Here is a 27,507-nt window from a genome sequence, read left to right on the forward strand (position 1 = left end):
TATTGACTGGGTTATTTGTATTTTTGGTGTTTTTTGAGTTCTTATAAATTCTGGAGATTAGTGCATTTGGTGAAGATTTTCTCCCACTCTATAGACTCTCTCTTCACATTGATTGTTTCCTTTGCTGATCAATAGATTTAGTTTGAATCCATTCCAATTATTGATTCTTGTTTTTATTTCTTGCGCTTTAGGAGTCTTGTTAAGGAAGTCTGGTCCTAAACTGACATGATGAAGATTTGGACCTACTTTGTCTTCTGTTTTGTGCAGGATTTCTGGTCTGATTCCTGGCTCCTTGAACCATTTCGAGTTGAGTTTTGTGCAGGGTGAGAGATATGGGTTTAATTTCATTTTGCTGCATATGGATTTCCAGTTTTCCCAGCACCATTTCTTGAAGAGGCTATCTTTCTCCATTGTATGTTTTTGCCACCTTTGTCTAATATAAGATAACCGTATTTATGGGGGTTTGTTTCTATGTCCTCTATTCTGTATCATTGATCTATTTGCCTATTTTTGTGCCAATAACATGCCATTTTTGTTACTATTGCTCTGTAGTTCAGTTGGAGGTCTTGTATTGTGATACCTCCTGCTTCAGTCTTCCTGCTAAGGATGGCTTTGGCTATTCTGGTCTCTTATTTTTCCAAATGAATTTCATGATTGCTTTCAAGTAAAAGTTATTTTGGGACTGGGGTGTGGCTCAGTGGTAGAGCATTCCCTACTGTGTGAAAAGCCCTGGGTTTGATCCCCAGTACCGTGAAAGAAAGAAAGAAAAAGAGAGAAATCAATAAATAAGTAGAAAAAAGAAAAGATACTTCTTTTTTTTTGGGGGGGGGGGGGGTGCTGGGGATCGAACCCAGGGCCTTGTGCTTACAAGGCAAGCACTCTACCGACCGAGTTATCTCCCAGCCCTGAAAAGATACTTCTTGTCCCTTAGTTTGAGTCACAGTTATTTGAATGAAGGAAGGAAGTCAGGCATGGTGGCACACACCCATTGAACCATCTACTCAGGAGGCTGGAATGGGAGAATGGCTTGAGCCCAGGAGTTCAGGGCCTACCTGGGCAACAGAATGAAATTCCATATCATTTTATTTTAATAATAATAACAATAACAACAACTGAACAACTGTACAAAATTACAACAGACCCACACCAAGGCACATTATAATGAAAATACCTAACATACAAAATAAAGATAGAATTTTAAAGGCTGCGGGAGAAAAGAATCAAATTACATTCAGGGGAAAACCAATACAGATATCAGCAAATTTCTCAATCCAGACCCTAAAAACTAGAAGGGACTGAAACAACATTTTTTAAGCTCTGAAAGAAAATGGATGCCAACCAAGAATCTTATACTCAGCAAAACTTACCTTTGGATTTGACAATGAAATAAAATCCTTCCATGATGAACAAAAGCTAAAAGAATTTACAAATAGAAAGTTGGCACTGCAGAACATTCTCAGCAAAATATTCCATGAGGAAGAAAGGAAAAACAATGATGTGAGTCAGTAAAGGGAGGAACTACCCTACAGAATAGCCAAATAATGGAGTTAAAAACCAAAAATAAGCCAAAATGACCGGGAATACAAATCATACCTCAGTAATAACCCTGAATGTTAATGACTTGAACTCATCAATTAGATGAAAGCTCTACTTTCCCCACTAGAACTCACTTTGTTAGTGCATGATTGTTATAGTTTGAATCTGGGTTGTCCCCCAAAGGCTCATATGTTGGAGGTTTGGTCCCCAGATGGTGAGGCTACTAGTAGGTAGAAGAAACTTTACTAAGTGGGGCCTAGTTGAAGCACGTAGGTCACTGAAGGCATGTTCTTACAGAGTACATCTTGTCCTCAGAGATCACTCACTCATTCCCCACCCGCCCCTCTCTCCATCATGATCTGCACCAATACACTCTGCTACAAATTGCCTATAATTCTCAGAAGTCCACAGAAATGGGACCAAGTGATTATGGACTGAAACCTCTGAAACCATCCACTAAAATAAATGTTTCCTCATTTAAGTTGCTTTTCTCAGATATTTTTGTCACTGTGACAGCTTGAATGCTGTGCTGCCTTGAAATTTATTTCTGCAGATTAATTAGTCCATCACCTTTAAACTCAGCCTCACAGAAAGTTTCAGGACATGGACAAAATGTAGACAAGTTCTTTGCCAGAATGTAACATGAATAGCCTTTCATATGATTCCTAGTGGAGTCCTCATTCCCATATGAAACCTCAGGAGCACAGTCTTTACTGTCCAAATTCCTGTCAGCATTTTGATCTTCTTCATTCTCAACAGAATCACCCATTAAGCTCTGCTTACAATATTCCAAGTTTTCTTTAGCCTGCTTCTCCTAAATTTTCCAAACTTATCCCACACACCAGTTCCAAAGGCTTTTGAGCAACATTATTAGAGAGAGTCACAGCAATGACCCCATTTCTCAGCACCAATTTTCTGTTAGTCAGCTATATGTCACTGTGACAAAATACCTGGGAAAATTAACTTAGAGGAGGAAATATTTATTTTAGCTTCAGGTTTCAGAGGTTTCAGTCATTAGTCATTTGATCTCATTGCTCTGGTCTTCTGGAAAGGCAGAGCGTTCTGGCAGGGAGTACGTGGTGGAGTAAAATGACTCACCTCATGGTGGCTGGGAAACAGAGGAGGGGTTGGAGGAAGGACTAAGGACAAAATATAGTCTTCAAGGACCTGCCCCCAGGGACCTACTTGCTTTAACTAGGTCATACCTCAAAAGTTTTCACCACCTTCCAAATAGTGCCACCAACTGGAGACCAGGTCTTCAACCCATGAGCCTTTGGGAGATATTCCAGATCCAAACCAACATTTTTTCATCTTTTCGAAATCTATTTTTATATAAGGTATATAGTACCTAACTTGCTATTTTTTCCAAATAGTAAACTGCCCTCCCTATATTTCATATTGAATAGATACTTCCCTGTCTTAAAATCTACATTGTTTCATTAGCTTAATTTCTACATTTAAATGTAAAATGTGTACATCTCATCAATATAGTTCTATCTTAATTACCATAGAATAGGACAAATCTCTTCACTATTCTTTAAGTCAATATCTTGGCTACTCTTTCATATTTGGTTGAGGAATAGTTTACTTAGTGAAAATTATGTTGGGATTTGATTGAGATTTGATTGACTTTATAGTTTACTTTGGGGTTGGCATACCTATGTTAACCTTTTTCTATTGTTATAACAAAACACTTGAGGTTGGGTTCTTTATTTAGCTCACATATTTGGAAACTAAAACTCCAGGACCAATAGCTTCTTCTGTTTGGCTTGAGATGAGGACCTTTGGCCATATCATGGTGGAAGCATGTGGAAGAGGGAGAGATCACATAGTATGACAGAAAGCCAGAGAGAGCGGTTTGCTCTTTTAATAACAACTCCCTCTTGATGAAACTAAAGGGTCCCTTGTCCCTTGAGTACTACATTAATCCCTTATGAGGACAGTGCACCCAATGACCAACCTACTTCCTACTTAGTCCCACCTGTTAAAGGTTCCACTACCTCTTAGTACTGCCCCATCGGGAACCAAGCCTCTAGTGCAGGAAGCCCTGGTGGACAAACCACATCCAAACCATTGCAGCATTTTATACATCATTACTATTTTAAATGTTCCTATCCAGGAATCTGTTGTGTTCCTTCATGTATTCAGAATTCTTTTTATGTCTGTCTGTAATAACTTCTCCACATGACTTTTAACCTTTTTTAAATTATGTATGTTTCTAGGTATTTCATGATTGTAAGTAGGATCAATCTCTTCCTTTACACACACACACACATACACACACAGAGAGAGAGGGGGGGGAGGGGAGAGAGAGAGAAAGAGAGAGAAAGAAGGAGAGAGAGAAAAACGTCTGACCTTTGGTGACTTGTATTTGGCAACATAACAAGTTGCCATATTGTTTCAGCTGTAGTCTTTTTCATTTGCTTCTCAATGTGCCTGTGAATTTATATCTCATAACTTTTTCTAACCCTATTACACTGGCTAGTATTTGAGAGATAGCAAGTATTCTTTTTGTGTGATATTATGAATTTTAACTTTACCATTTGGGCTTTATCTGGACCATATCTTTCCATTCAATCTCTATAATTACTGTTAGAGACTGTCAGTTGCCCTAATAAAAAGCCAGCTTTAAAGTGTCCATGATTTTTTCATGATCATCACTAGTAAACCTATCAGAAAAGCACCTGGAATGCCCTCACAATATCTCTTAGTGATTTGTCTTTTCCTTTTTGTATTTTTTAAAGTTATTATTTAAAAATCAACTCTAAAAGCCTGTCAGAGATAGATGACATGTTTTAACATGACATTTGCATGCTTTTGCCATTTGGTGCTTTCTCTATTTTCAAAGATTTCTCACTTTTCCTTAGCTGGAATTCCTTCTAACCTTGAGTGGTAACCACCTAAGAAAGATCAGAGGGTGTTCTCTGAAGAGGGAAGGGATGAGAATGGGTGAGTGATACCACTGGTTACAGAAGGTCAGTATCAGGAAACTCATGGTGATTGAGTAGATAAGACCTGTGTATACTATTGGGGTATCAAAATCAAACCATGAACACCACTGGCAGTCTCCCAGCTTAGGGATTTCACTTGTTAGTACATATCACAATGGAGTCAAGTTTACTATCATGACACAAGTTTGTACTACTGCTCTTTGATTTGCTTTATTGAATGGGAGAGAAAAAATGGAGTTACATGATGAATCCAGGGATTTGTGTATAACTCAACCCATCACATAAAGCTGCATCCCTTAGATATTGGCTGTGACAAAGTCCTGCTTCTTAGTTATGTGCTTGTCAAATAAATTATAAATGTCATACAAAATTTAAAAAATCAGAACAGAAAAACCCAAGACCAAAGCAAACAACCAACACATTTTAGCATCTATAGTGTTACTGGGTTAACTTTGTTCTAAATATTTTTGTTTTTTTCCCCAATCTGGGTATGTCCTTGAGCAAGTGTGTATGGTGATAAAGAAAAATAAGTAGCAAGTTGTTGGAGTGAAACCTACATTAATAAATGGGTCTGTTGTCTTATATTTTTACTGTAAAAATTATTAAAATATGGTAGAGATTGTGTTCTTTGGAGAATGGGAAAATATTAAATCAGGGTTTATCTGCAAACCATGCATGTGTTGGACTTGATGGGGTTGCTCCTGAGTGCACCCAGGATTGTTGGTTTGATAAGACACAAAAGCTTAAAAATGAAAGTGTGGGATTCTCTAGAGGACAATGAAGTCATGCTTGGGCTATTTTAAAAGAATCTGTCATTGCAGATGAACTGGTTGATGCCATTTTTTTAATATACAAAGGTAAAAGGAAAAGAAAAGAGAGAGATACAGTTTCTTCAATTGCCTGAGCTGCGTTATGATTTCACTGGTGAAAACCCCTGCTAAAAGAGAAAATGGATTGAATGATCCTAAATGGCACATGGTGTCAGAACCCCCTAGAGAGGCTCTCTGTGGAAAATGTGAGGGTCAATGTTAGGTTTGATTTCATTTAATTGTTTTATCAATGACATTGAAAAAGGAGCCCATATCAGCTTAATGAACTTTACAGAAAGTGCAAAATTGGGAAATTTTCTTAATGTCAGTGAGGAGTAAAACATAATAAAAATGATTCCAGAGAGGTAAGAAATATAGGCAGGAAATAACAAAATGAGATTCAATTTGAAGAAAGGCAGAGTAATACATTGGGGGAACATGAATCTCAAGCACTGTAGGATAGTCACCGGGAGGCCAGGAGGCTGCCTCTGCGAAGGGATTCTGAGCCATAATGGAGGGTGAATTAGATGTGTGCTTGCAACGTGACACTGCGGCACAGCAGCCAACATCATCTCTGTCCACCTACAAATCCGCCTAGAGTCCCTGGGAAGGAAGGCGATTATGTCATGTGTACTACACTGGTGAGCCTCTAATGGGACCTCACAATTAGCTTTGGGAACCTCATTTCCAGAAAGTTAGATTCAGAGTAGAGAAGAAAGTAAAAACATGATAAGGAAATGAGCTGCAACCTTCAGGGATCTGATCTGTTCCTTCAGTTGAAGAAGCTTTGCTTGGCTCAATGAAGAAACTGCATTGGAAAATATTGTGAGCTAGTGCTAGGTGGATTCATTTACCCTTTTACTCCGTGGCATGTATTTTAGGCTGTTTCTCCTTCCTATAACAAAATTCCTGAGACTGGGTCATTTATAATTAATAGAGATTTATTTAGTTCATGGTTTTAGAGACTGGGAAGTCCAAGTCTTGCTGCATCACAATGTGTTAGAGGGCGTCACATGGTGAGATAGAAAATGCATACTAGAGAGAGCTGACTTTTATAACAAAGCCACACTTGTGATAACCATTAGTTCATTGCTCTATCAATGGATTAGTCCATTCTTTTTTGTTTTTAATAGTTTTCAATTAAATATTTTTTTAAAGTTTTTTTTAACCTTTATTTTATTTACCTTTTATGTAGTACTGAGGATCGAACCCAGCGTCTCACACATGCTAGGCAAGCACTCTATCACTGAGCTATAATCCCAGTCCTGTATTAGTCCATTCTTGAGGGCAGAGCCTTCATGGTCCAGTCACTTACCAAAGGTCCCACCTGTCAATGTTGCTGCACTGGGGACCAAGTTTCCAACACATGAAGTTTGTGGGGAAACACTCAAACTATAGCAACAGGTAATCTAACACCTACCTGAACCTGGCCATTATAGTCACGGAAACTTGGAAACACATGACTGGATCCATCTGGGTGAGGCAAATATGCAGATGGGAAGTTCCAATGTGGGTACAAGGGCAAAGATGCACACAGGACACTTTGGTTCCATCTCTGGATGGTCCCTCAAGGACAGAGGCACAGGGCAAAGTTAGACTGACCCTGGGAATTAACCTAGGAGTGACGTGGATAAAACACTGGGATCATGCATGGACTTGTACTGAACATAAAGAAGTTTCCACTTGACTTTGTAGTCCAGCATTCTTAACCTTGCCTGATGATAAGAACCACTGGGGCCATTGTTAACATGCAGATTCCCAAGCATCTTCCCAGAGGATTTTGGTTGTTTAGTCTGAATGTGTAATATGCAGTTAGGGGATCCAAGTAGTGCTTTAAGCCATGGAAAGCTTTTAAAGGATCTCTCTGTGGTTGCTTGGAGCCTGGATTTGTGGGCCTCAACTAGAGGGAGAGAAGGCAGACTCCTATAGTTGCATAAATTTGAAATGATAAGAGCATTAAAATTGGCAGTAGGAATGAGGAGATATTAGGAAGTCAAATGAGAAGTCTTTGTTAGTTAGGCAAGGAAGAGCTTTGGAATAAATCCAGGGGTCTTCTCAGTAAGTTTATGTGGGCCTGTGCCTATGGCTGACAAAGGGACCATGAGAGGGAAATTTTTTTTTTTTACCTGATAGGCATTATAGCCAGTACAGAGATTCTAAAATTCCTTTGGTTTTTGGTGCTCTTAGGCTTAAAAAAAAAAAAAAAAAAAAAGCAATCAATCAGTTAATAGTTTTTTTTCTCAATGTAATTGGGTGCAACAATTTAAAATAAGCATCTCTGCTCTAAAAACTTAGAGCATCAGTTGTTCCTACAGACTAAAGCAAGTTGTGTTCTTGTCATTTTCAGATTAAATTCTGAGATCACCTTGAAAGGAGGTGACAGTTTCATATTTTGGGGGGTGGTAAAATCTCTCATATAAATGAGAAATAGGGTAGGTTGAGTACCCCTTATTTTAAATGCTTGGGACCACAAATGTTTCAGATTTTGTATTTTTTTCAGATTTTGGAATATTTTCATGTACTTTACTCTAAAATAGTTTCAGAGCATTTGAGATTGTGGATTTTCAGGTTTAAGACGCTTAACTTGTAGGTAGCTAGTTTTAGTAAATATTTTTTCAAATAATGGTATTTTCCGAAGAATTGCACTTTGCCCTATAGATGTGAAGGTTGTGCCTGACCCTGACTGTCCTCCCCACTCCGTGTTGACTGGTCACTTGCTGTGTGGCTCACATTCAGTTTATAAATCAGGCCTCTGTCTTCCTGTGATTGGCACATCCCAATGACCCCTCAACATGCCGTTTGTTCACCCACTTACCCTTCTCCCTACATCCAGGCTATCAAGTTTGTGTTCTGTCCCCTGCTCTCAGTAGTAATTTCATTTCCTTCCTTTGCCTCCTCTGCCCTTCCCAAGCTTTGGGAGTCTCCCTGCCTTTGTGTCTTCTCCATCTTCTTTGGTGTTCTACCATTGCCAGATTTGTCCTTCTAGGGCACTCATGTTGCCTGGTCCATTCCAGGATGGGAATTCAGTAGATATGCTCAGGACGAGGATTGCCTCTGGCTGGAGTAGGAAGTTGTACGACACCCTAAGCCTGGCTGCTTCTTCAGGTATAGACAGCAGAGTTTCCAAGATGAAGCCTGAAAGGCCATGGGGCTCTTAGTCAAGGACAGACCTCAGCCTCAGGTGCCACATATCCTGCAGTCTCTGGTGGAGAGGTCTGTGATAGGCCAGTTTGAAGGCCAGTGCCCCTGAGGGCACTGCATGGGCACTTCACTCTGGAGAGCATGAGATTGGTATTGTTAGCAAGAATGACGTTGTCTTTATTTTTCTTTGATGGTGTCGAAGTTCAGTTCTGCAACTTACAGATTCAGAACCTTTTCAACATTCTGAGTGAAATTAATCTCCATATTTTTAGAGCAGATAACCTTCATCAACTGTGAAAAAGGTAATAACAGAAGCTATTTACAGAGGCTGTTTCCTGCAATTTAGTCAATATTTCATTCTAACCCCACATAGCATATTTTAACAAGCCAAATTGTTGTTTGATTTAAGATTATGTAAGTCAGTTTTAAATGTGGTACATGGACAAAGAGAAGAGAAAATTCCCTAAAAGTGTTCGGGGGCAAAAATTAGAACAAAATTTATCGTATGACTGTTTGACCCCAAAATGTGAGAGGAAATTTAATAATTAGATCTGAAGTGAAAACCACAGGGAACTAATACTTCAAGTTTCAGTGAAAGAAATTAGCTAAATAATTCCCTTTTCTCTGGAGACATGGAAGAGATAATTAGGAATGAGATTTACTAAGCATTTAGTGCTACTGCTTAATTAAGCAAGCACACATCACGGTGTTTAAAGTGTCAACAGGTCCAGGCACTCAAAGGGAACAGACTGACAATCGGAGTGTAATTTAAACACCACTTAGAATCATTCGTCTTTGTACCAACCCTCAAGCCCACTGCTATGGTCTTGGAAGATGTTAGATTAAAAACTGAAACCCAAACATGTACAAAGCTTCAGTTTATGAGACTGTCATCGCTGTGTGTTGCCCAAAGAGATGAAAGGGTGGAGGTTTCATCCCTACCCTCCTGGATACCTGCCTCATAATCCAGTGGTGAGGTGTATGCAATTGAATATGGATTTTCTTCTTCAGTGCATGCTCCCCTGTGCCACAGTGCTTGTGCACAGAAGGGGCGCCATAACACTTGTTTGGATGAAGGAATGAGTGAGTGGTTTAAACTCCATGGTATAATGCCCGATTAAAATGTCGACATGGAGTGAAAAGCCTGCTGTATGTTGAGGGTGCCAGTTACCAAGCCCTCCTTTCAATATTTCAAGATTCCTAACTGCTGTTTGGACATATCAAGATGAACTTTGTATTCTGCAATTGGCTCCCTTTCAAATGCAAACTCCTTTTCCAATTGCCTTGTCAACACGGGAAGTATACTTAATATCTATTTTTTTCTTTGCTTTGTTTGCTAGAGTTTAGGTTAGAGTGCAATAGGAAAGATTGGTTTAAACTAGACAAAACTGGAGCCCCACTGTTCTCATCAGCTGCTCCATGTGGGTCACTCAGAGGTCTTATTGACATATATGGCTTTGTCTGAGCCCCAAGAGAGACTGCCTTTGACCTGTCCTGGAGAGGCAAGGGAGAAAGGAAGTAATAGGGAAACTTCTGAGAGCAGAAACAGAAGGTCTCTGTGTCTCTCTGGGGTGATAGTTGCCTCCCTTGAGAATGTTGATCCAGTTATAAATAGTAGGGATACAGCTACAGTTTAACAGTTTTTTCCTTGGGAACCATCCTGTCCTTGAATGAGAAGGGGCAGTGAACTGAACTGAGTAGATTAACTTTTGAATTTGCTGCAAAGGTGTTAACTCATCTTCATTTCACTCAAGCACCTTTTCGTATTTCGTATCACTATACTCTTTGATCACCTTTCATTTTTCTCTTTCACTGATCTGTGCAAGATACTGCCTAAGGAAACTGAGGCAAGATGGTGTCTGTTCTCCCTCTGAGTGCAAATTGGCAAGGCCCACATGCTGGGGGTCAGGGCCTTACATTTTGAGGGAACCTAATCCTCTGCTTAAGGTTTACTGCTCTCCTCTGTAGAAAACAACACTCACAGGCCATAAAATAAATCAGAACAGACATAAAGCATGTAATGCCAAGACCAAAATAGTGGCCTACCTTGCTTGTAGGTCCCCATAGCTGCTGAGGCTCCAGGTGAAGGAAGGTATGCTGGGTAGGATTGGGACCTCTTTTCCCAGCCTCCAAAATGTAGTGATGTCTTTGTCTTGCCTCCAAATTCCCTTTGGGTGATCTTGACCCCCTAATATGATACCACAACCATACCATACATTAATTCATCCATTTGTTCAGTTGTTGTTATTGTTATTATTATTAAAATAAAATGATATGGAATTTCATTCTGTTGCCCAGGTAGGCCCTAAACTCCTGGGCTCAAGCCATTCTCCCATTCCAGCCTCCTGAGTAGATGGTTCAATGGGTGTGTGTCACCATGCCTGACTTCCTTCCTTCATTCAAATAACTGTGACTCAAACTAAGGGACAAGAAGTATCTTTTTGGGGCTGGGGAGATAGCTCAGTCGGTAGAGTGCTTGCCTTGTAAGCACAAGGCCCTGGGTTTGATCCCCAGCACCCCCCCACAAAAAAAAGAAAGAAGTATCTTTTCTTTTTTCTACTTATTTATTGATTTCTCTCTTTTTCTTTCTTTCTTTCACAGTACTGGGGATCAAACCCAGGGCTTTTCACACAGTAGGGAATGCTCTACCACTGAGCCACACCCCAGTCCCAAAATAACTTTTACTTGAAAGCAATCATGAAATTCATTTGGAAAAATAAGAGACCAGAATAGCCAAAGCCATCCTTAGCAGGAAGACTGAAGCAGGAGGTATCACAATATAAGACCTCCAACTGTACTACAGAGCAATAGTAACAAAAATGGCATGTTATTGGCACAAAAATAGGCAAATAGATCAATGATACAGAATAGAGGACATAGAAACAAACCCCCATAAATACGGTTATCTTATATTAGACAAAGGTGGCAAAAACATACAATGGAGAAAGATAGCCTCTTCAAGAAATGGTGCTGGGAAAACTGGAAATCCATATGCAGCAAAATGAAATTAAACCCATATCTCTCACCCTGCACAAAACTCAACTCAAAATGGTTCAAGGAGCCAGGAATCAGACCAGAAATCCTGCACAAAACAGAAGACAAAGTAGGTCCAAATCTTCATCATGTCAGTTTAGGACCAGACTTCCTTAACAAGACTCCTAAAGCGCAAGAAATAAAAACAAGAATCAATAATTGGAATGGATTCAAACTAAATCTATTGATCAGCAAAGGAAACAATCAATGTGAAGAGAGAGTCTATAGAGTGGGAGAAAATCTTCACCAAATGCACTAATCTCCAGAATTTATAAGAACTCAAAAAACACCAAAAATACAAATAACCCAGTCAATAAATGGGCTAAGAAACTGAGCAGACACTTCACAGAAGATGTACAATTGATAGACAAATATATAAAAAAAGGTTCAACATCTGTAGTAATTAGAGAAATGCAAATCTAAACTACCCTAAGATTTCATCTCACTCCAATTAGAATGGCTATTATCAAGAATGCAAGCAACAATAGGTGTTGGCAAGGATGTCGGGAAAGGGTACACTCATATATTGCTGGTGGGGTTGCAAATTGGTACAGCCACTCTGGAATTTGGAGATTCCTTAGAAAGCTTGGACTGGAACCACCATTTGACTTACTATCCCACTCCTTGGCTACCCAAAGGACTTAAAATGTACCCATACTACAGTGATATATCCATATCAATGTTTATAGCAGCTCAATTCACAATAGCTAGATCGTGGAACCAACCTAGATGCCCTTCAATAGGTGAATGAGTAAAGAAACTGTGGTATATATACACAATGGAATCTTATTCAGTCATAAAGAAGAATAAAATTATGGCATTTGCAGGTAAATGGATGGAGTTGGAGAATATCATGCTAAGTGAGATAAGCCAATCCCAAAAAACCAAAGGCCAAATGTTTTCTCTGATAAGTGGATGCGGATACATAATGCTGAGGTGGGAGGGCAAGGGAAGAATGGAGGAACTTCGGATTGTGTAGAAGGAAATGAGGGGAGGGGGAGGGCAGGGGTAGAAAAGATGGTGGAATGAGACAAACATTGCCCTATGTACATGTATGATTACATGAATGGTGTGACTGTACATGGTATAGAACCAGAGTAATGAAAAGTTGTACTCCATTTGTGTACAATGAAATAAAATGCATTCTGCTGTCATGTATAACTTAATAGAACAAACAATAAAACCTAACTTTTTCTTGAAAGCTTTGTACATCATGTTCTTCTACATTGGGACAGACTATTTAAATGCCCCTTTTGGAGTCCTTCGTGAACAACTCTTTGTGAGCGGTTTACTCCTTTTTTTTTGGTTCCTCCTCTTGCTTCCCTGAGTTGAATTTAGGAGGCAATTGTTACATTTTGAGTTCTAGACCCTGCCTGGGACTGGATAAGGGATGGAGGCCTGGGTCTGGTTCCTCATGACTGAATATCCTGTCTCACATCTCCTTGGACTTGGTTCCCATCTCTCTTCCAGGAGCACCTCAGGCTGGGAAACTAAAGCCTCAGAATCTCCTAGAAGGTGTCTCCCTAATCAGAGAGATTTCAGAGTCCTCCACCAGACACTTCAGGATGTGACCTGGGAATCTTCATTCTAATAAGAGCCAGAATTTGCATATTAAATATTACAAATCATGGCTTTAGGATACCAATGAAGACAACTCCCTTTAGGACCAAGATGTGCACAATCTGGGAGAAAACTTTAGCCCAGATTGACCAGCAGTAGAAATAACAAGGCTGAAGCCAGTCTCCCCAGTGTGGGGCCCGTGTTTGCTCACCATGCTCTTGATCCCTCGGACCTTCTTACCTCTCTCCATGCCAGGGGCCTCTCTACTCTCCTCTCTGTCAAATTCTGCATTCCAGAAGGCTGTGTCAGAATACATATCTTACTTTGGATGTAACCTACAGATTGCCAGTTAAGCTTCTTGTTTTTTAATTGTAGGATTTGTTGTTAAAGGAATTGGGGGCATAGGTGAACAGAAGGAATCCTTCCTAGGGTCTCTAAAAATCTCTTCCATGGATGACTGGGGTTAGTCCAGATAGCAGGTGTCACATCCTCAGTGTAAGGGAGACTGTGAAGGTATCAGTGCTCCTCCCATGTCCCCCTACGCTCTAAGGACATTGTCAATTGTCTTGGTGTGAACTCACAGCCTCGGCCTGTGAAATGTCCTCCCCAAGGAAGTTGGCATGGTATTCTTTCTGAGCTAGTAATCCAGGCTCTTGGATCTTACTCATTTCGAGCTTGCTTTCTGTATAGGCCCATCAAAGGGGAGTTGACTGAGGTTCTTTCTTTGCAACCTGCTTCCTCCAGACATGAGGCTGATACAATCAGTTTGTCTGGGGACCTCTGGGCTGCATTCTTCCTGGCTGTTTGATCCTGTGGTCACTTTCAACCAGTTCTCCCCAGAGGGCAGTGACGTGGTAGATCTCACAACTTGTCCCTTATTAGATCTCATTCCGTTCTGCTCTCCTGGGTAGGGCCCTGAATGGCCTGCTGCTCAGTCATCTAGATTTTATCTCACCGGGAAAGACAGATGGGCTCTGTCCACTGGGTGCCAGCTCCCAAGGAAGGGAGGAAGCAGTCAGGTGATGACTGGGCTTTTGGGCACTCTTCACTATTCTCCAGTGTGAGCCCTGAACTGACTGATCAGTGGGCACAGGAGTCAAACAAATCAAAATGCCATCTTATTTCTGATAAAACTATATTGAGAAAGGTGGTTTGGTGCTAGGGTAAGTTGAGCTCCCTTCTGCTTCCCTGATCAATGATATCATCTGTCCCTACCCCTAAGCCCCCAACCTCTACAGGGAAGCTAGAATCTTCATTCTCCCCTGCATACCATGGGAGAAGGGGGACTGGGTCCTTACATACTTTCCCTTGTTGAGCCTCCTGAATGTAGGAAAAATAGGAAAGTGGTCACAGTAGGGGCCTCCCTGGAAGGCAGGTCACACCCAGCAACTGGGGGGATGAGACCTTCCCAGGGGGCATGTAATGTCTGCCCCCATGCAGCTTTGGGTGGGAGGTCAATCTCACAGCACGAGGACAAAGATAGACCACCTTGAAAAGCATGTTTAACAAGCTCCTCTCAACTGGAGAGGAGGGGAGTCAAGGTTGGAAGTTCACCTGGATCAGGGATGCTCTTCACCCACTGAAGAAGAAGAGGGTGGCGAGTGGAGGTGGGAAGGGGGAGATTCAGACCATATCAATGCAGTCATCCTCCCTGGGAACAGGTGGGAGCCCCAGCCCTGCTTCCCACCATGGAAAGCCCAGCACAAAGGAATAGGTCTCAGCCATCTACATGACCTTATAGGACTATCCATTGGTTTGATGGTGAGCTGGACACAAGGGCTTTCCATTGGGAAGGATTAGGCTGAGAAATTCCTCATCAGGGGACAAGGCTCCTAGCTCCCCTGAGCCCTGCTGAGGAAGAACCGGCAATTTGAATATGAAAGACTGGTCATTGTCTTCTTCTCAAGTGTCTGGGTGTCCAGCATGGGAAAGTGATAGATTTATCTCTTGCTGCAGCATTCTGATAGCTAGACCTACTGGAAAATGTTATAAATGATCTTGGGCCAAGAGATTTGTATTTTAGTTCAGAACATCTTTGACCAACAGGAATAATCTGCAGTTGGATATGCCCCTTTTCCCTTAGTCTAGAAGACATTTACTTTTATTTTATGGTGCTGGGGATCAAACCCAGTGCTTTCCACATGCTAAGCACAAATTCTACCACTGAGCTGCACCCCAGCCCCTAGCAAAATGTTTTCTCCAAGCCCTTCAGCTTCTTCCAGCTTCTCTACCTGTGGGGCCTCTGCCACTCAGTGCTGACAGGACAGATTGACCATGGTGAATTTGTGTCAACCATGGAGGGAGGTGTGTTAATAGTTTGCAGAGGCACAGGCCATCTACTACAAAGCCCTTGCTCTCTATTCATTAGCCCTGTCTCTTACAGTTGGTGGGCTCAGACGTATCCTCTGACAATGTATCAAATTCACTTGGAGATAACACAGGATTAACAGCTGAAACAAGATAGTTACAACGGAAACTTGGGGAGTTTCTGAAGCTCTGGCAGGATCCACGTAAAGATTTTTCTTTCTCGTACAAACAGATAAGTGTATGACTGGTATTGTTAATCTTTACATGCCAAACAAAGTTGTTGCAGTTTCCCATAAAATAACTGTATGGGGTAAATGAGGGACAGTAACTTTGCTTAGAGTCCCATTAGTTTAGAATCCCAGTTTGTGAGATTTTTCAACATGTGTCTCCATGTATATATTAGGGAGAACATTATATCTTCTATTCCAACTGAGGCAAGATAACTGTAATTAGGTTAAATCAAGAACCCACAATTTCTGCCACTGAAAGATGAATGGATGTGATATTTGGGTACCCGCCTTGGCTGGGATGGAAGCAGCCCATTGCAGTTGTAGAGACTTAGACACAAGGAGGGGAGCAATTTCTTGTTGATTATCTGAACAATTGAAGATTCCACTCTGAGGCATAGGGCTGATGGCAAAGGATCATTCCAGGCATGGGAATTGGAGCAGTGAATAAAATAGGTAAAAATCCTATTCTTAGGGAGCTAAGGTCCTTGTGGATAGCGATGGCTCACTAGGTCTTGCGCGCTGTTCTAAGCCCTTCACTAATGTTGATCTGTTTGACTTGCACACATGCCTTAACATAGGCGCTTAACACCATCCCAATTTTACAAATGGGGAAACTAAGGCACAAGGAAGTTCGATGACTTGTCCAAGTGGCAATTTGGTATTTCAGCACAGTGTTAATGTGAATAACCCTCATGGACTTTAAAAAGCATGCAATTCGCCAAAGAATCTAGGTTAAAAAGTAGACTGGGAGTTAGCAGATCTGGGGTGGGGGCTGCAATTCTGCACTTCTGAAGCTCTCCGGTAACCCTCATGCTAATGATCCATTGACTGCACTTGGAGGGTCAAGGCTGCAGATCAAGAGTGGGCATCTTTTACCTCCTTAAAACTAAACTCTTTGGAGATGTGTTTATTACTCATTTCTGTGTTGACTTCATTAGATCTTTGTGCAGCTATCCTTTTCTAGGCTCAGTTGAAACCATGAAAACCCATTCAAACTAATTCAAAAAAGGGCAGGATGGTTTAAGGACACAGCTCATGGATTGCAAGGATCATGACATGTGGCTATTTAAATTTAAATTCATTAAAATTAAAGACAATTACAGTCAGGCCCATTGGCACACACCTGTAATCCCAGCTACATAAGGGAACCCAGGCAAGAGGATTGCAAGTTTGAGGCCAGCTTGGGCAACTTAGAAAGACCCCTTCTCATAATATAAAAAGGACTGGAGGTGTTTTTTAGTGATAGAGTGCTTGCCTAGCATGCACAAGGCCCTGGATTTAATCCCCAATACTGCAAAAATAAAACAAACAAACAAACAAACACAAATTCACTTCCTCAATCATGCTAGCCACATTTAAGTACTCATAAGACACACGTGGTCAATGGCTACTCTATCGGACAGTGCAGATAGAGGTCTCCATTATCTCAGAAAGTTCTATTGAACAATAATCTCGTTCCTTGTTATTGTAAAGTTTTGTCAGTTTAATTTTTACCTGTGATGATGCCACTCCTATTCAACCTTTCCAAAATAGTGTTCAACCCTTCCAAAGTTCTAGGCTCCTTAGTGCAATGTTGAATTTTACTTATAACTCAATTTTTTTTCTGTGTCTGTGGAAAGCAGGCACAGTAAATTCAGTGATAACCACCAACTGAAAGAAGACAAAATAATCTCAAAATCAGGGACTTGTTGCTCTGGGGGCTGTCTTGCATGGGGAGCAGTACTTAGGATGCTGATCTGGAGTCACTGCAGGACTCTGGGCTCCTTTATCTGAGAATACTCTGGTAATACACTACATTTTTGAAAGACTTGCATTAAAATGATAAATTAGTTTTCTGGTTCTTGGACTTCCCACTGGGATACTCTGCATTTTGCAAGTATATGAGACAAGTTGGGCTTTTAATGAGTTGCATCTTGGCTTTGTCATTTATTGACTTGTCAACACAACTTACTGCACCTGTCGTAGGCCCAGGCCTTTCAGGTGTTTGGTATAAGTCTTCATGCCTCTCCTTGTCTATGAATTGTGACGATTAAAATGCGATTTTTGCCAACGTGAAAATTATTTTATAAATTTAAGTGCCAGGTGTACCATCTAGCATTATTTTGTGTTACAGTGTCGGCCAGGACAGTGAGGTACCATATTTCATTCATGCTGTTTCTTTTGTGTCTTTCAGTGATTTCCCTCAAAGCTTCTGATGATTCACCTTTTGAGAAAAAGAAAAAAACCTGGGCATTTTTTGAAGGTAAATTTGGCATATTTATTGTAATTTGCACCTCATTTTCAGATAATGAGAAGGGAATAGAATTAGAATGAATCCTAGTTTCTTAGTTTTGTCATACGGTCACATTGTTTTCTTGGCCTAAACTTACTCAGGAGTGAGATGGGAAGCCTTGATGGTTGCAGCCTATACTTTTTCCACTTTTGGAAAAAGAGGAGGATAAGGCACAAATCTGCCTAACTTTTTGTTTGCTTGTTTGTTTTGCTCCTAAGTGATTTTAAGGAGGAACCTTCAAGTGATAAAAAAATGAAAAATAAATGTACTGTGACTGTATTTTATTTCAGGTTGTTAAGGAGCCTGAGGTCCTAGAAAGTTTGAAAACCTCAAGGAAGTGGTTTTCCACCCATGTTAGGATCACCAGGGAGCTTTAAAAACACTAATGCCTGAACCGCATCTCTCGTGATTCTGATGTAAGGTAGAACCTGTTAAAAGCTCCCCAAATGATCCCAGCTGGGCCTTAGAAGTGGTTCCCAAAACTTCGTCCCAAACCAGCTGCAGCATCACCCTGGAACTTGTTACAAATGCACATTGTCAGGCTACCTACTCTAGCTCATAGTCAAAATTCTGATGTGGTACCCAGCATTTGGGTTTCAGCAAGTCATGTGGGAGATTCTGATGCATACTCAGGTTTGAGCCTTGGAGGAAGAGTTCTCAACAAGTGGTAATTTTGCCCCTCTGGGAGACACTTGCCAAAATCTAGAGACATTTTAGGTTGCCACAACTGTGAGGGTGCTACTGTCATTGAATGGATAGAGGCCAGAGAAGATGCTAAGTAAACATCTTATAATGCACAGGACAGTCCTAACACCAAAGAATTCTGGCCCTAAATGTCAAGAGTGCCAAGGTTGCAGAAACCTGCTTTCAAGAAAGAAAAGTTTAGAGAAATTGCTATCACAGAGAGGCTGAGGATTATGAACATGAGCAATGAAAGTACATACTTTGTAGGTTCTCAGGCAGAGACTTTGATCAGGGAAAGACTGGCTAATGTTAAAGAGCATCAGGACTTGGGGAGGATTATGTCTTGCAAAGGCATGGGATTTACTGATGAGAAGGACCTAGCTCAGAGGATCTAAGAAGAGGCATGTGCTTTGTGGTCTCACCCTTTGTGAACCCAACTGGTTGGCGGCAAAAGGAGGGTGGCCTTGTAACAAGAACACTTGGATTTGAACTCACTTCTTCCAGTAAGTAGTGATAAAGCAGTGTGCATGGAGGCAACTTCTGTTTTAGAAAATGGAAATTTGATTTATGAACATCATTTTCAAACCATGAATTTGCAAACTCCTTATCCTAATGCTTTGCTAGAATTTCTTGTTTAGTTTTATAAGCATGAGTATTTCATTCCTTAGATTGGACTTCACTCGAACAATGATTCTTTGTATCCCCTGACTTTTCTTCTGCATCTTTCAGAAGTTCCCTTTTCTTTATTTGATGACTGGTTTTCTAGCAAAATCATCCCATTCCTTCCCTTAGCCTCTCATTCAGGGACGGCTTACTTGTGGGCAGGGACGAAATGGATGTTATTCCCCATAGAGTGAAACAGTAGCAAAAGTAAACTGTACCCTTTTTGTTGCAATTTAGTAAAATGGAGGCAGTCCAACTAATTTTTATCCCAAGTGTCTGGAGCTGCCCTGTGATCTGGCTCTGTGATGCATTGGGGTTTTGGAGATGGGGGATGTGACAGGGAAAACCTTGTATATTATGGAATGCTAAGAATCTTCTGATGAGGTTCAGGGCTCCATCCCTGAGAATTCTGTTCATTACCTTAGGAACGGATGAAAGAATTTGCACTTTCTCAGGGTCTGAGGTAGTTTTGATGCAAGTGATTTGAAAACCATGTTTTAAAAATAAGATGGTACTAAGACTTCATGCATTTGGAAGGATTGCACTGTTTTGTCTTGACACACCTTGCAGCATAATTAGAATCTCTAAAACACTGAGCATAATTGCAATAATTTATAATTCATGTATAGTTATAGAATAGCAGATGTTCTCCCAACCTAACCCTTTGCATGAAATCTGTAGCGTAGTATATACTTTCTTCTCAGTAGAGAAAATTAAGTCCCTTCAGCAAGTCAGCATTGGTATTCTATGAATCATGTATGACTCAGGGTAGTTCTTTCCAAACCTTCTTTCCCTACGATTTCAGCAGCAGCAGCAAAATCCACGTGTTTTGCTTTTTTAACCTGCCACAACTTTGGAGAGAGGTCAGGGGTGCAGTTGAAACTCCCTGGCTCAGGATCCCAGGCCTTTTGCCCTTTTGTTCCTGGATGGGAGAGCTTCAATGTGGGTTGTGGACAGATATCCATCCTCTTGGGGCCTAACTTGGCCTGGCTGTGTGCCTGCTGAACAAAACAAGCATTGATTGTCAGACCTCTTGATGAGATAGATGCTGGAGTGAGTTAAAATCCCTCTGGGCTATCACTCAGGTATTTTGCCCTGAGCAAGATGGTATTACAGGCTGCATTAAAGGGGGGGAAAAAAGAGAGAGAGAAAGAGAGAGAGAGAGAAAGAAAAAGAAGTACACAGGGTTTTATTGCCAGAATTGCAATCTCATAGTGTCTTGTATTTGCCCTAAATGTAGACTACTGAATCTGACTTTCTTGATTCAGTTTTAGGGGGAGAGTATGGTTCTTTATGCTGAGGAATGCTGGCAGGCACCGAGTTTCAAAGCAGTACTGAATATTCCTACTGGCTTGCCAGGCAATAGGTACCATCCAACTTGTCGAGGCCTAGTTGGAATGAATGGGAGAATTCTGGGTGCTGGCACACTGATATTGTCACCCGTCTCACCCTCCCCATGGCGTGTGCAGTCAGTGTAGCCTGCTGGCTGCACCATCTGTTTAGGAAAGGCCTAGGCATTTTCTGCAATTAAGTCTAAAAATGGCAATGGTGTCTGAGGAAGTCCAATGGAAATGGAAAAACTGCAAATGAACTCAGGGCTATGACACAATTTTTGGAATTACTGTGAGTGTGCAGGGTCTAAGTGGTATTTTGTTTTATTTACTTATTTTTTGTTGTGCTGGAAATCAAATCTAGCCTCTCATGAATGCTAGGTAAGCACTCCACTGTTGACCTACACCCCAGACCTATGTGGCATTTTAAAAGCTGATTCCAGAATTGGTTAAGTGCAGATGTTTTGTTAAATTTGGGTCTGAAGGTTTAGCTTCAGATTTTGGACAAGTGGTATTGGCCAAATCAGAGGTTTGAAACTTTTGGGAAAACATTTATAATTAGAGGGATTTTTTTTTTTTTTTCATTAATACTTAAAGGATAAGTTGGAAGATAGGGCAACATTTGGGCCCACATTCCTGCCTGAGAACCGAGGCACGGTGCTGCTTTGTCCCAGCTGTCACAGGGAAAGATCGCCTTGGACTCTTATGATTTTGTGACCCTGGCTTCCATGGCTGGTGGTGGTGGGAGGCTAGCCTTTGTAGTGAACCCCAGGGGAGAGCAATGGTGTCAGTATTTTAAGTAGACTCAGCAGGATGCTTTGTCTTTATGCATCAAAAGGAATGATTGGAACAGAAGGAAAAAAAACAAATCAGAACTTGGGGATAACCAGTTGCTGCCTAAGCCAGGACAACCCAGGCATTTTTCTTTCTGGAAAGAGACACTTTTTAAGGCTCCTTTAGCTTCTAGAACAGAATAGAGAGCAACTATGGCCACTCCTGTAAAGTGGAGATCCACACATGGGTGGGTGGTGCCTGTTGGCCCCTGTCCACTGCCCTGGGGGCCTATGTGCTTGGCGAGAAGCTGAGACTTCCGGACTGCCCAGATGTTTTATGATTCTATAGCCATGGCTGCTTGTGGAGAGCTAGTTCCTTTGTGCCACGTTGAGGAGGTTGTGAGTGATCTGAAACTATAACTCTGGCCTTGAATCCTTTGCCTCCTGCCAGGGTTGAGTGAGCCCCAGATGCGCACAGTAGGCTGAATGACCACTCCGCAGTTCTCCACCCTATTAATCTACAAATCTCCTCTATGGAGACAGAAATGCAGTTTTGATTTTAGTAATAGATGAGTTTTCTTTATCTCTGTGTTGACCACCTCACATCCCAGTGATGCCCTGATTTCTAATCTGCCTTTTATTCCCATCCCACTAATGCAGCTTTCTTTCAGGACTTTCCTCATAACTTCGGGGTGGGAAAACCCAAAAGGTGTTTTCCAGTAGCACTTGATGCTACTATGGAATTTTTCTTATAATGTTTTTTAATACTTCTAGAACTCTCCCTCCATTTCTCTGCTTCTGTGACTGACTCTGGGTCCATTTATGGAAGACTTTTCCTTCAGCCACCCACCTGTCCAACTCCTTTAAATAGTAGTATTGTTTTTCCTTTCTCCTGTACTTGTCCTGTGCTCTTTCTACTTATAGTTGTTCCTCATTATCAGTGAAGAATTAATTCCAAGACTTCTCCATCCCTCCCCTCCATTCCCAGGACACCAAAGGACTCCCAAGTCCCTTATATAAAATGTCATCATATTTCCATACAACCTACATACATCCTCCTGTATACTTTAAATCTTTTCTAAATGACTTATAATACTTAATATACTAGGCAAATAGTTGCCATACTACATTGTGTAGGAGTAATGACAAGAAAAAAAAGTCTGAACATATTCAGTGCATTTACATTTTTGTTTTTAAACAAAATTTAATCAAAATTTGTTTTTAAACAAAATTTTTGATCCCATCTTAATTGAACCATGGATATGAAGCCACAGATACAGAGGGCTGACCATACTTTATTTTTAGCCCAGATTTCTATGTTGCCAGGAACAGAAACCTACTTAAACTAGCTTAAGCAACAATGCTGACCCGCACTAAGAAAATGTGAGGATAACATGGACTCCAAGGTAGAGGCTGCAGTGGGCCTCTGTGGGCCCTGGGCCAGAGGAAAGAGTTAACACAACCTGAATGTCTGATTCTACCTCCCTCACCCTTCCCTCTCACTGACCATCATCCTGACCTGCATCTCCAGGCTCCCCTGGGAAGCCAACCACTTGCCACCTCTGCTACACCCCACCCCCAGCAAACTGGCCTTTTCAGTTTAAGCACTTAACTACCAGCATCTATCTCCACATCCCAAGGGCTTTACAAAAGTGCGCTCCTGTTGACTTGGCAATTCCACTTCTAGGAACTTAAGCTTACAAACATAATGTGAGAGATGCATTAAGGCTTAAGAATCATTTATTATGGGGACAATAGCAAACTCTGAGTAGCCAACAGCAAATACTTTGGGCATTTTCATTTTCCAAAAATTTTCCAAAGTGGCTGTGCTGTTTTATATTACCATCGCCCATGTTTGAGCAAACCAGTTCATCTGCATCCTTTTCAGCATTTGGCATTATCACTATTTTTTCTTTTAATCGTTGGTGTATGGATACCCCAATATAGTTTTATTTTACATTTATTTAATGACCAAGGAAGTTGGACATGTCCTCATGTGTTTATTTTCCACCTGTACTTCTCCTTGGTGAAATGTCTTTATATGTTTTGCCTATATTCCTTAAGAGGATTGTTGTTCATTTTTTACTGTTGAGCTTTAAGAGTCTTTTATATTGTAGATACTAGTCCTCTGTTATATATGCAGTTTGTAAATATTTTCTCCCAGTCTGTAACTTGACTTCTCCTTCTCTACATATTGTTGTTTACAGAATAAGAGTTTTCAATGTTGATGATTCAGGTTCTGCATTTTTTCTATTTCTTTCTTTTTCTTTTTTTGCAGTCCTGGGGATTGAACTCAGGGCCTCTCGTGCATGCTAGACATGAGCTCTACCCTGAACTCTACCCTCTACCTTCAAGTTTTACTTATATAGAGGGTACATCACGTGTCAAGTCTAAGAACTCCTTGACTAGTCTTAGCGCCCAAGGATTTTTCTCCTTGTTTTTCCTTGTTGTTTCTATGAGTTTTCTAGTTTGCATTTTAAATTTAGGCTTGCGGTTCACTTTGAATCAATTTTTATATAATTTGAGAGGTTAATTTCAATTTTATTTTTTGCCAATTGCTCCAGTGCCATTTATTGAAAGGCTGTCCTTCCCCCATTGCATTGCTTTTGCAATTGTCCAAAATCAATTGCATTTATCTGTGTGGTTCTTTCTGGGTTCTCAGCTCTGTTTCATTGGTCATGTCCAGGCTACCACCAAAACTACACTCTACCTTGATTACTGTACTACAGGATTGTTTAGATTTTCCATTTTTTTTAACTGATTTTGTGTGTTTCCCACATGATGATGACCCCAGGTGTGTCCTTGCATTTCAGATCTCTATGTGTATGCCGTCCTTGTGTGCTGTGTGGGGATTCTCAGCGTTCTTCTCTTCACTCTGGTGATTGTCTGGCAGTCTGTGTTCCACAAGAGGAAATCCAGAGGTAAGAAACAGATAAGATCATGTCTGGAACAGGCGGACACCCCACCCACAGAAAAGCACAAGATGCTGGACAAAGTATCACCTTGGTGGAAAAATCATCCTGAGTCAGGATTATTTACCTGGAACTGGTGAGCAAAGTAAGCAAGATGTGCTTCCTTTAGATGCTGCTAAAATAAACTGTGATCACTGCTGATGTCATTTAAATTCCCCTTTTCCTCAAATTCCTTCCTCCTCTGTTTCTGAGATCCCTAACTGCTCTCAAGTCATTCTCCTGGAAGTGACTGTGGCATGGATAGACCTGGGGTTTCATTATGACTCTGCCTCTTCAGACTGAGTTTTTGGACAAGTTCCTGAACTATTTATTGCTGGACTTGAGTTTCCTCATTCTTGACAGGAACTTGATATGCTTTTCCTTGGATGGATGGTTCTTATGAGAGTTCACCTGACAGACAGGTGGGACTTGCCTAGTCTCCCCATCCTTCTTCTCTTGTCCAGCCTGAGTGTCCTTTCTTGCTTCCTTTCTTGTTCAACCCCTGGCTGCTTCTCTGCATCTTCTCTCCGGAGAATTTCCAAAGCAGCCAGGAAAGTGCTCACTCTCAGAGTGAGTCATGGTGAGACTTGGGCTCTCAGTTAGAATGATCCCATAATGGGGGGGAGGGAAGGGTTAGTGTTAGGGTTAGAGTTAGGGCTAGGGAGGGGGGCAAGTATGGAGGAAGGAAGGACTGTATAGAGGGTAAAGAGGGGTGGGAGGGATAGGGGGAAGGGAAAAAAATAACAGAATGAATCAAACAACATTACTCTATGTAAATTTATGATTACACAAATGGTATGCCTTTACGCCATGTACAAACAGAGAAACAACATGTATCCCATTTGTTTACAATAAAAAAAAAAAAAGAATGATCCCAATTCTAAATGAATTTCCTCACTTAGCATCTGAGGAATTCCCCTCTGCGCATTTCTTCCTTATCTGACACATGGGAGTGTATCAGTCTCATGGGATTGTTCTAAGTCACAAAAGAAGAAAGAAGAGAAAGAGAGAGATGCTCAAACCCTTGTCCTGTATGTTTATAATTATACATAATTATCATTATTCATCCAGGTTGGTCTAGAAAGAGATTCAGTTGTTAGGGCGTACGGAGACCCTTGCACAGAGAAACCAGGTGGCATTTATAGAGGAAACTCTCCCCCAGAGGTGTAGGCAGAGCTGAGGAGACAAAGGAGGGAAGAGACACATCCAGGGACCCGCATCCACAGGAAGCTGTTTCCACCCTAGACCTCAAGAAAAAAGGGGAGGGGACATTCTGGGATTGTGTGAAAACTGCTGTTGTGGGGATATTGTCACCCACAGGGGCCTTAGGATAGAAACTCAGCCACAAACTGGTAGGCAGCAGGAGAGAGCCAGGGAGGAGCATTGCTTAGCCTTTCTTCTCCCCCATTGGGATCTCTGGCTGTTCTCTCCCCATGGTGTGGCCAAGCAGAAGGGCAGGGGATCTCAAATGAGAAGGTCAGCCTCCAGAGACTGGACAAGGATGGGCGGGAATTGTAGAGGCAGGAGAGAACACCAACATACTCAGGTCCCAGGCATAGTGAGGACTGCAGCCCCAATATTTCTCTTCTGGTGTCAGTACCCTTGGCTCTGTGCTGTCCTCCAAAGTCACCCTTTCCAGGTGTCTGCTACCTTGTCAGCAGCACCTGAGCGTTTCCCTTGTTCTCAACCTTTAACTGCTTCTCTGAGCTCATGACACATGTGGTGCATGGGTGTTGGCATTTGCATCTCTTCCAGAGGACACCGTGTAAGGCAGGGGCCATGCATGTGACCATTCTCCTTGGAATTTGGCCCATGACAGATGCACAACAAATGGTGGACAAATGGGTTTGTTTTCCAGCTGCTTTGCTCTCAACTGTTGGAATTTGGAAGCCACAAAGCAGTTCTCAAGCCATCTGTGTTCTAAGGGTAGCTCCTCCAGGGTTTGGGCATGACAAAGCCTGACTTGCCCTGAGTTCCAGGCTTCACAGGCAAACAAAACAAGACCAAGAAGGGCAGACCAGACACAGGATTGCCTGCTATCCTCCTTTGGGCCAAACAGAGAGACTGCAGAGAACCGGGGTCCCAGATGCCATGACCTCCCACCCCCAGGATGGGCTCCACATAGCCCATGTGCACCTGTGCACAGCAGCTAAAAGCCCTACTCAGCTGTTCAGAGTGTTGTTTGACCACCTGCCATGAGCCAAGCATCTGACTTGGCTCTTTCATGTACTGTGTGACAGCCTGCATGGCTCCCATGTGACAGAAAGGACAGCCAAGGAGGTTGATAAAGTCCTGACACAGGAATGGTGATCCCCTCTTGTGATAGACCCAGACCCAGCCTCATCCCAAACCTTCCACATTTCTATTCAGGAAAACATCAGCTATCCGGGGGCTGACCATTGCTGAGGAATTTTCCTTCGGCCTTCCATTGCAATTGTTGCTGAAGTTCTTCTCAAACAGCTCCACTTGGCTCCCACAGTTCCTGGCAGCTTGACTTTGACCTGAAATAAACCCCTGTCAGCAGTCTCAGGATGGCACTCTATGGCCCAAGCAGGGAAGGTCCTGCTGGCCAAGGGCCTATGAGCCTTGCACCCCAAACTGTACTGTGGGGTCAAAGGCAGAGGGCCATGCATGGTGGGCCTGAATATCCCCCTTAACTGGACCCAGGAACCTTAGAATAGCAGCTAACCTTCCTGAGTAGACTAGCACCTGCTCAAAGCCAGACTTTGATGTCTGGAGCAGGCCTCAGAACCTGCATTTCTTTTTTAAAACATTTTTATTAGTGCCTTATAATTACACATGATAGTGGGATTCATTGTGACATATTTGTATGTGCTGCATTTCTAAACAGCTTTGCTTAGAGCCTTACACTCAGGCCTTACAGCCAGGTCTTAGTTCAAGCCCACTCAGCATCCCTTTTACAACAAATACTTTTTCATGATCCCTTTACTATTTTTAAATGAACTAGTAAGATATGCTGTTTCCCCCTAAATCAATTTAATGTTCTATAATCAAAGGAGAAATGAGGAAAGTAATTTGTAATACAGCAAAACAAATTTTAGTATTTTACCTCTTCTTTGGATAACTTTGAATTTCAGAGAAAATACTTTATACTTGACTCGAAATAAAGTTTACAAAAAGTATGTGTATATGTATGAAGACTTCATATACATATGACAGGGACAAGTATGGGACAGATACAGATATGCCTTCAATCTAGGAGTGGCACTGCTTGTAAAACTCCAAGTGTTAGTAAGGTTTCAAAT

General features: G+C 41.5%; 1 protein-coding gene across 1 annotated transcript in view; it reads left to right on the forward strand.

Annotated features, from left to right (window-relative positions):
* The window catches only part of VSTM4 (V-set and transmembrane domain containing 4), a 90,397-nt gene that overhangs the window by 15,194 nt on the left and 47,696 nt on the right, over positions 1-27,507 (forward strand). Inside the window, exons 3-4 of the mRNA XM_079135850.1 lie at positions 17,741-17,809; positions 24,104-24,211. Coding sequence (XP_078991976.1) covers positions 17,741-17,809; positions 24,104-24,211 — 177 coding nt within the window. The remainder of the gene's footprint in view (positions 1-17,740; positions 17,810-24,103; positions 24,212-27,507) is intronic.

This window comes from Sciurus vulgaris, assembly GCF_902686455.1.
Source record: "Sciurus vulgaris genome assembly, chromosome: 4".
NCBI classification, from domain to species: domain Eukaryota; kingdom Metazoa; phylum Chordata; class Mammalia; order Rodentia; family Sciuridae; genus Sciurus; species Sciurus vulgaris.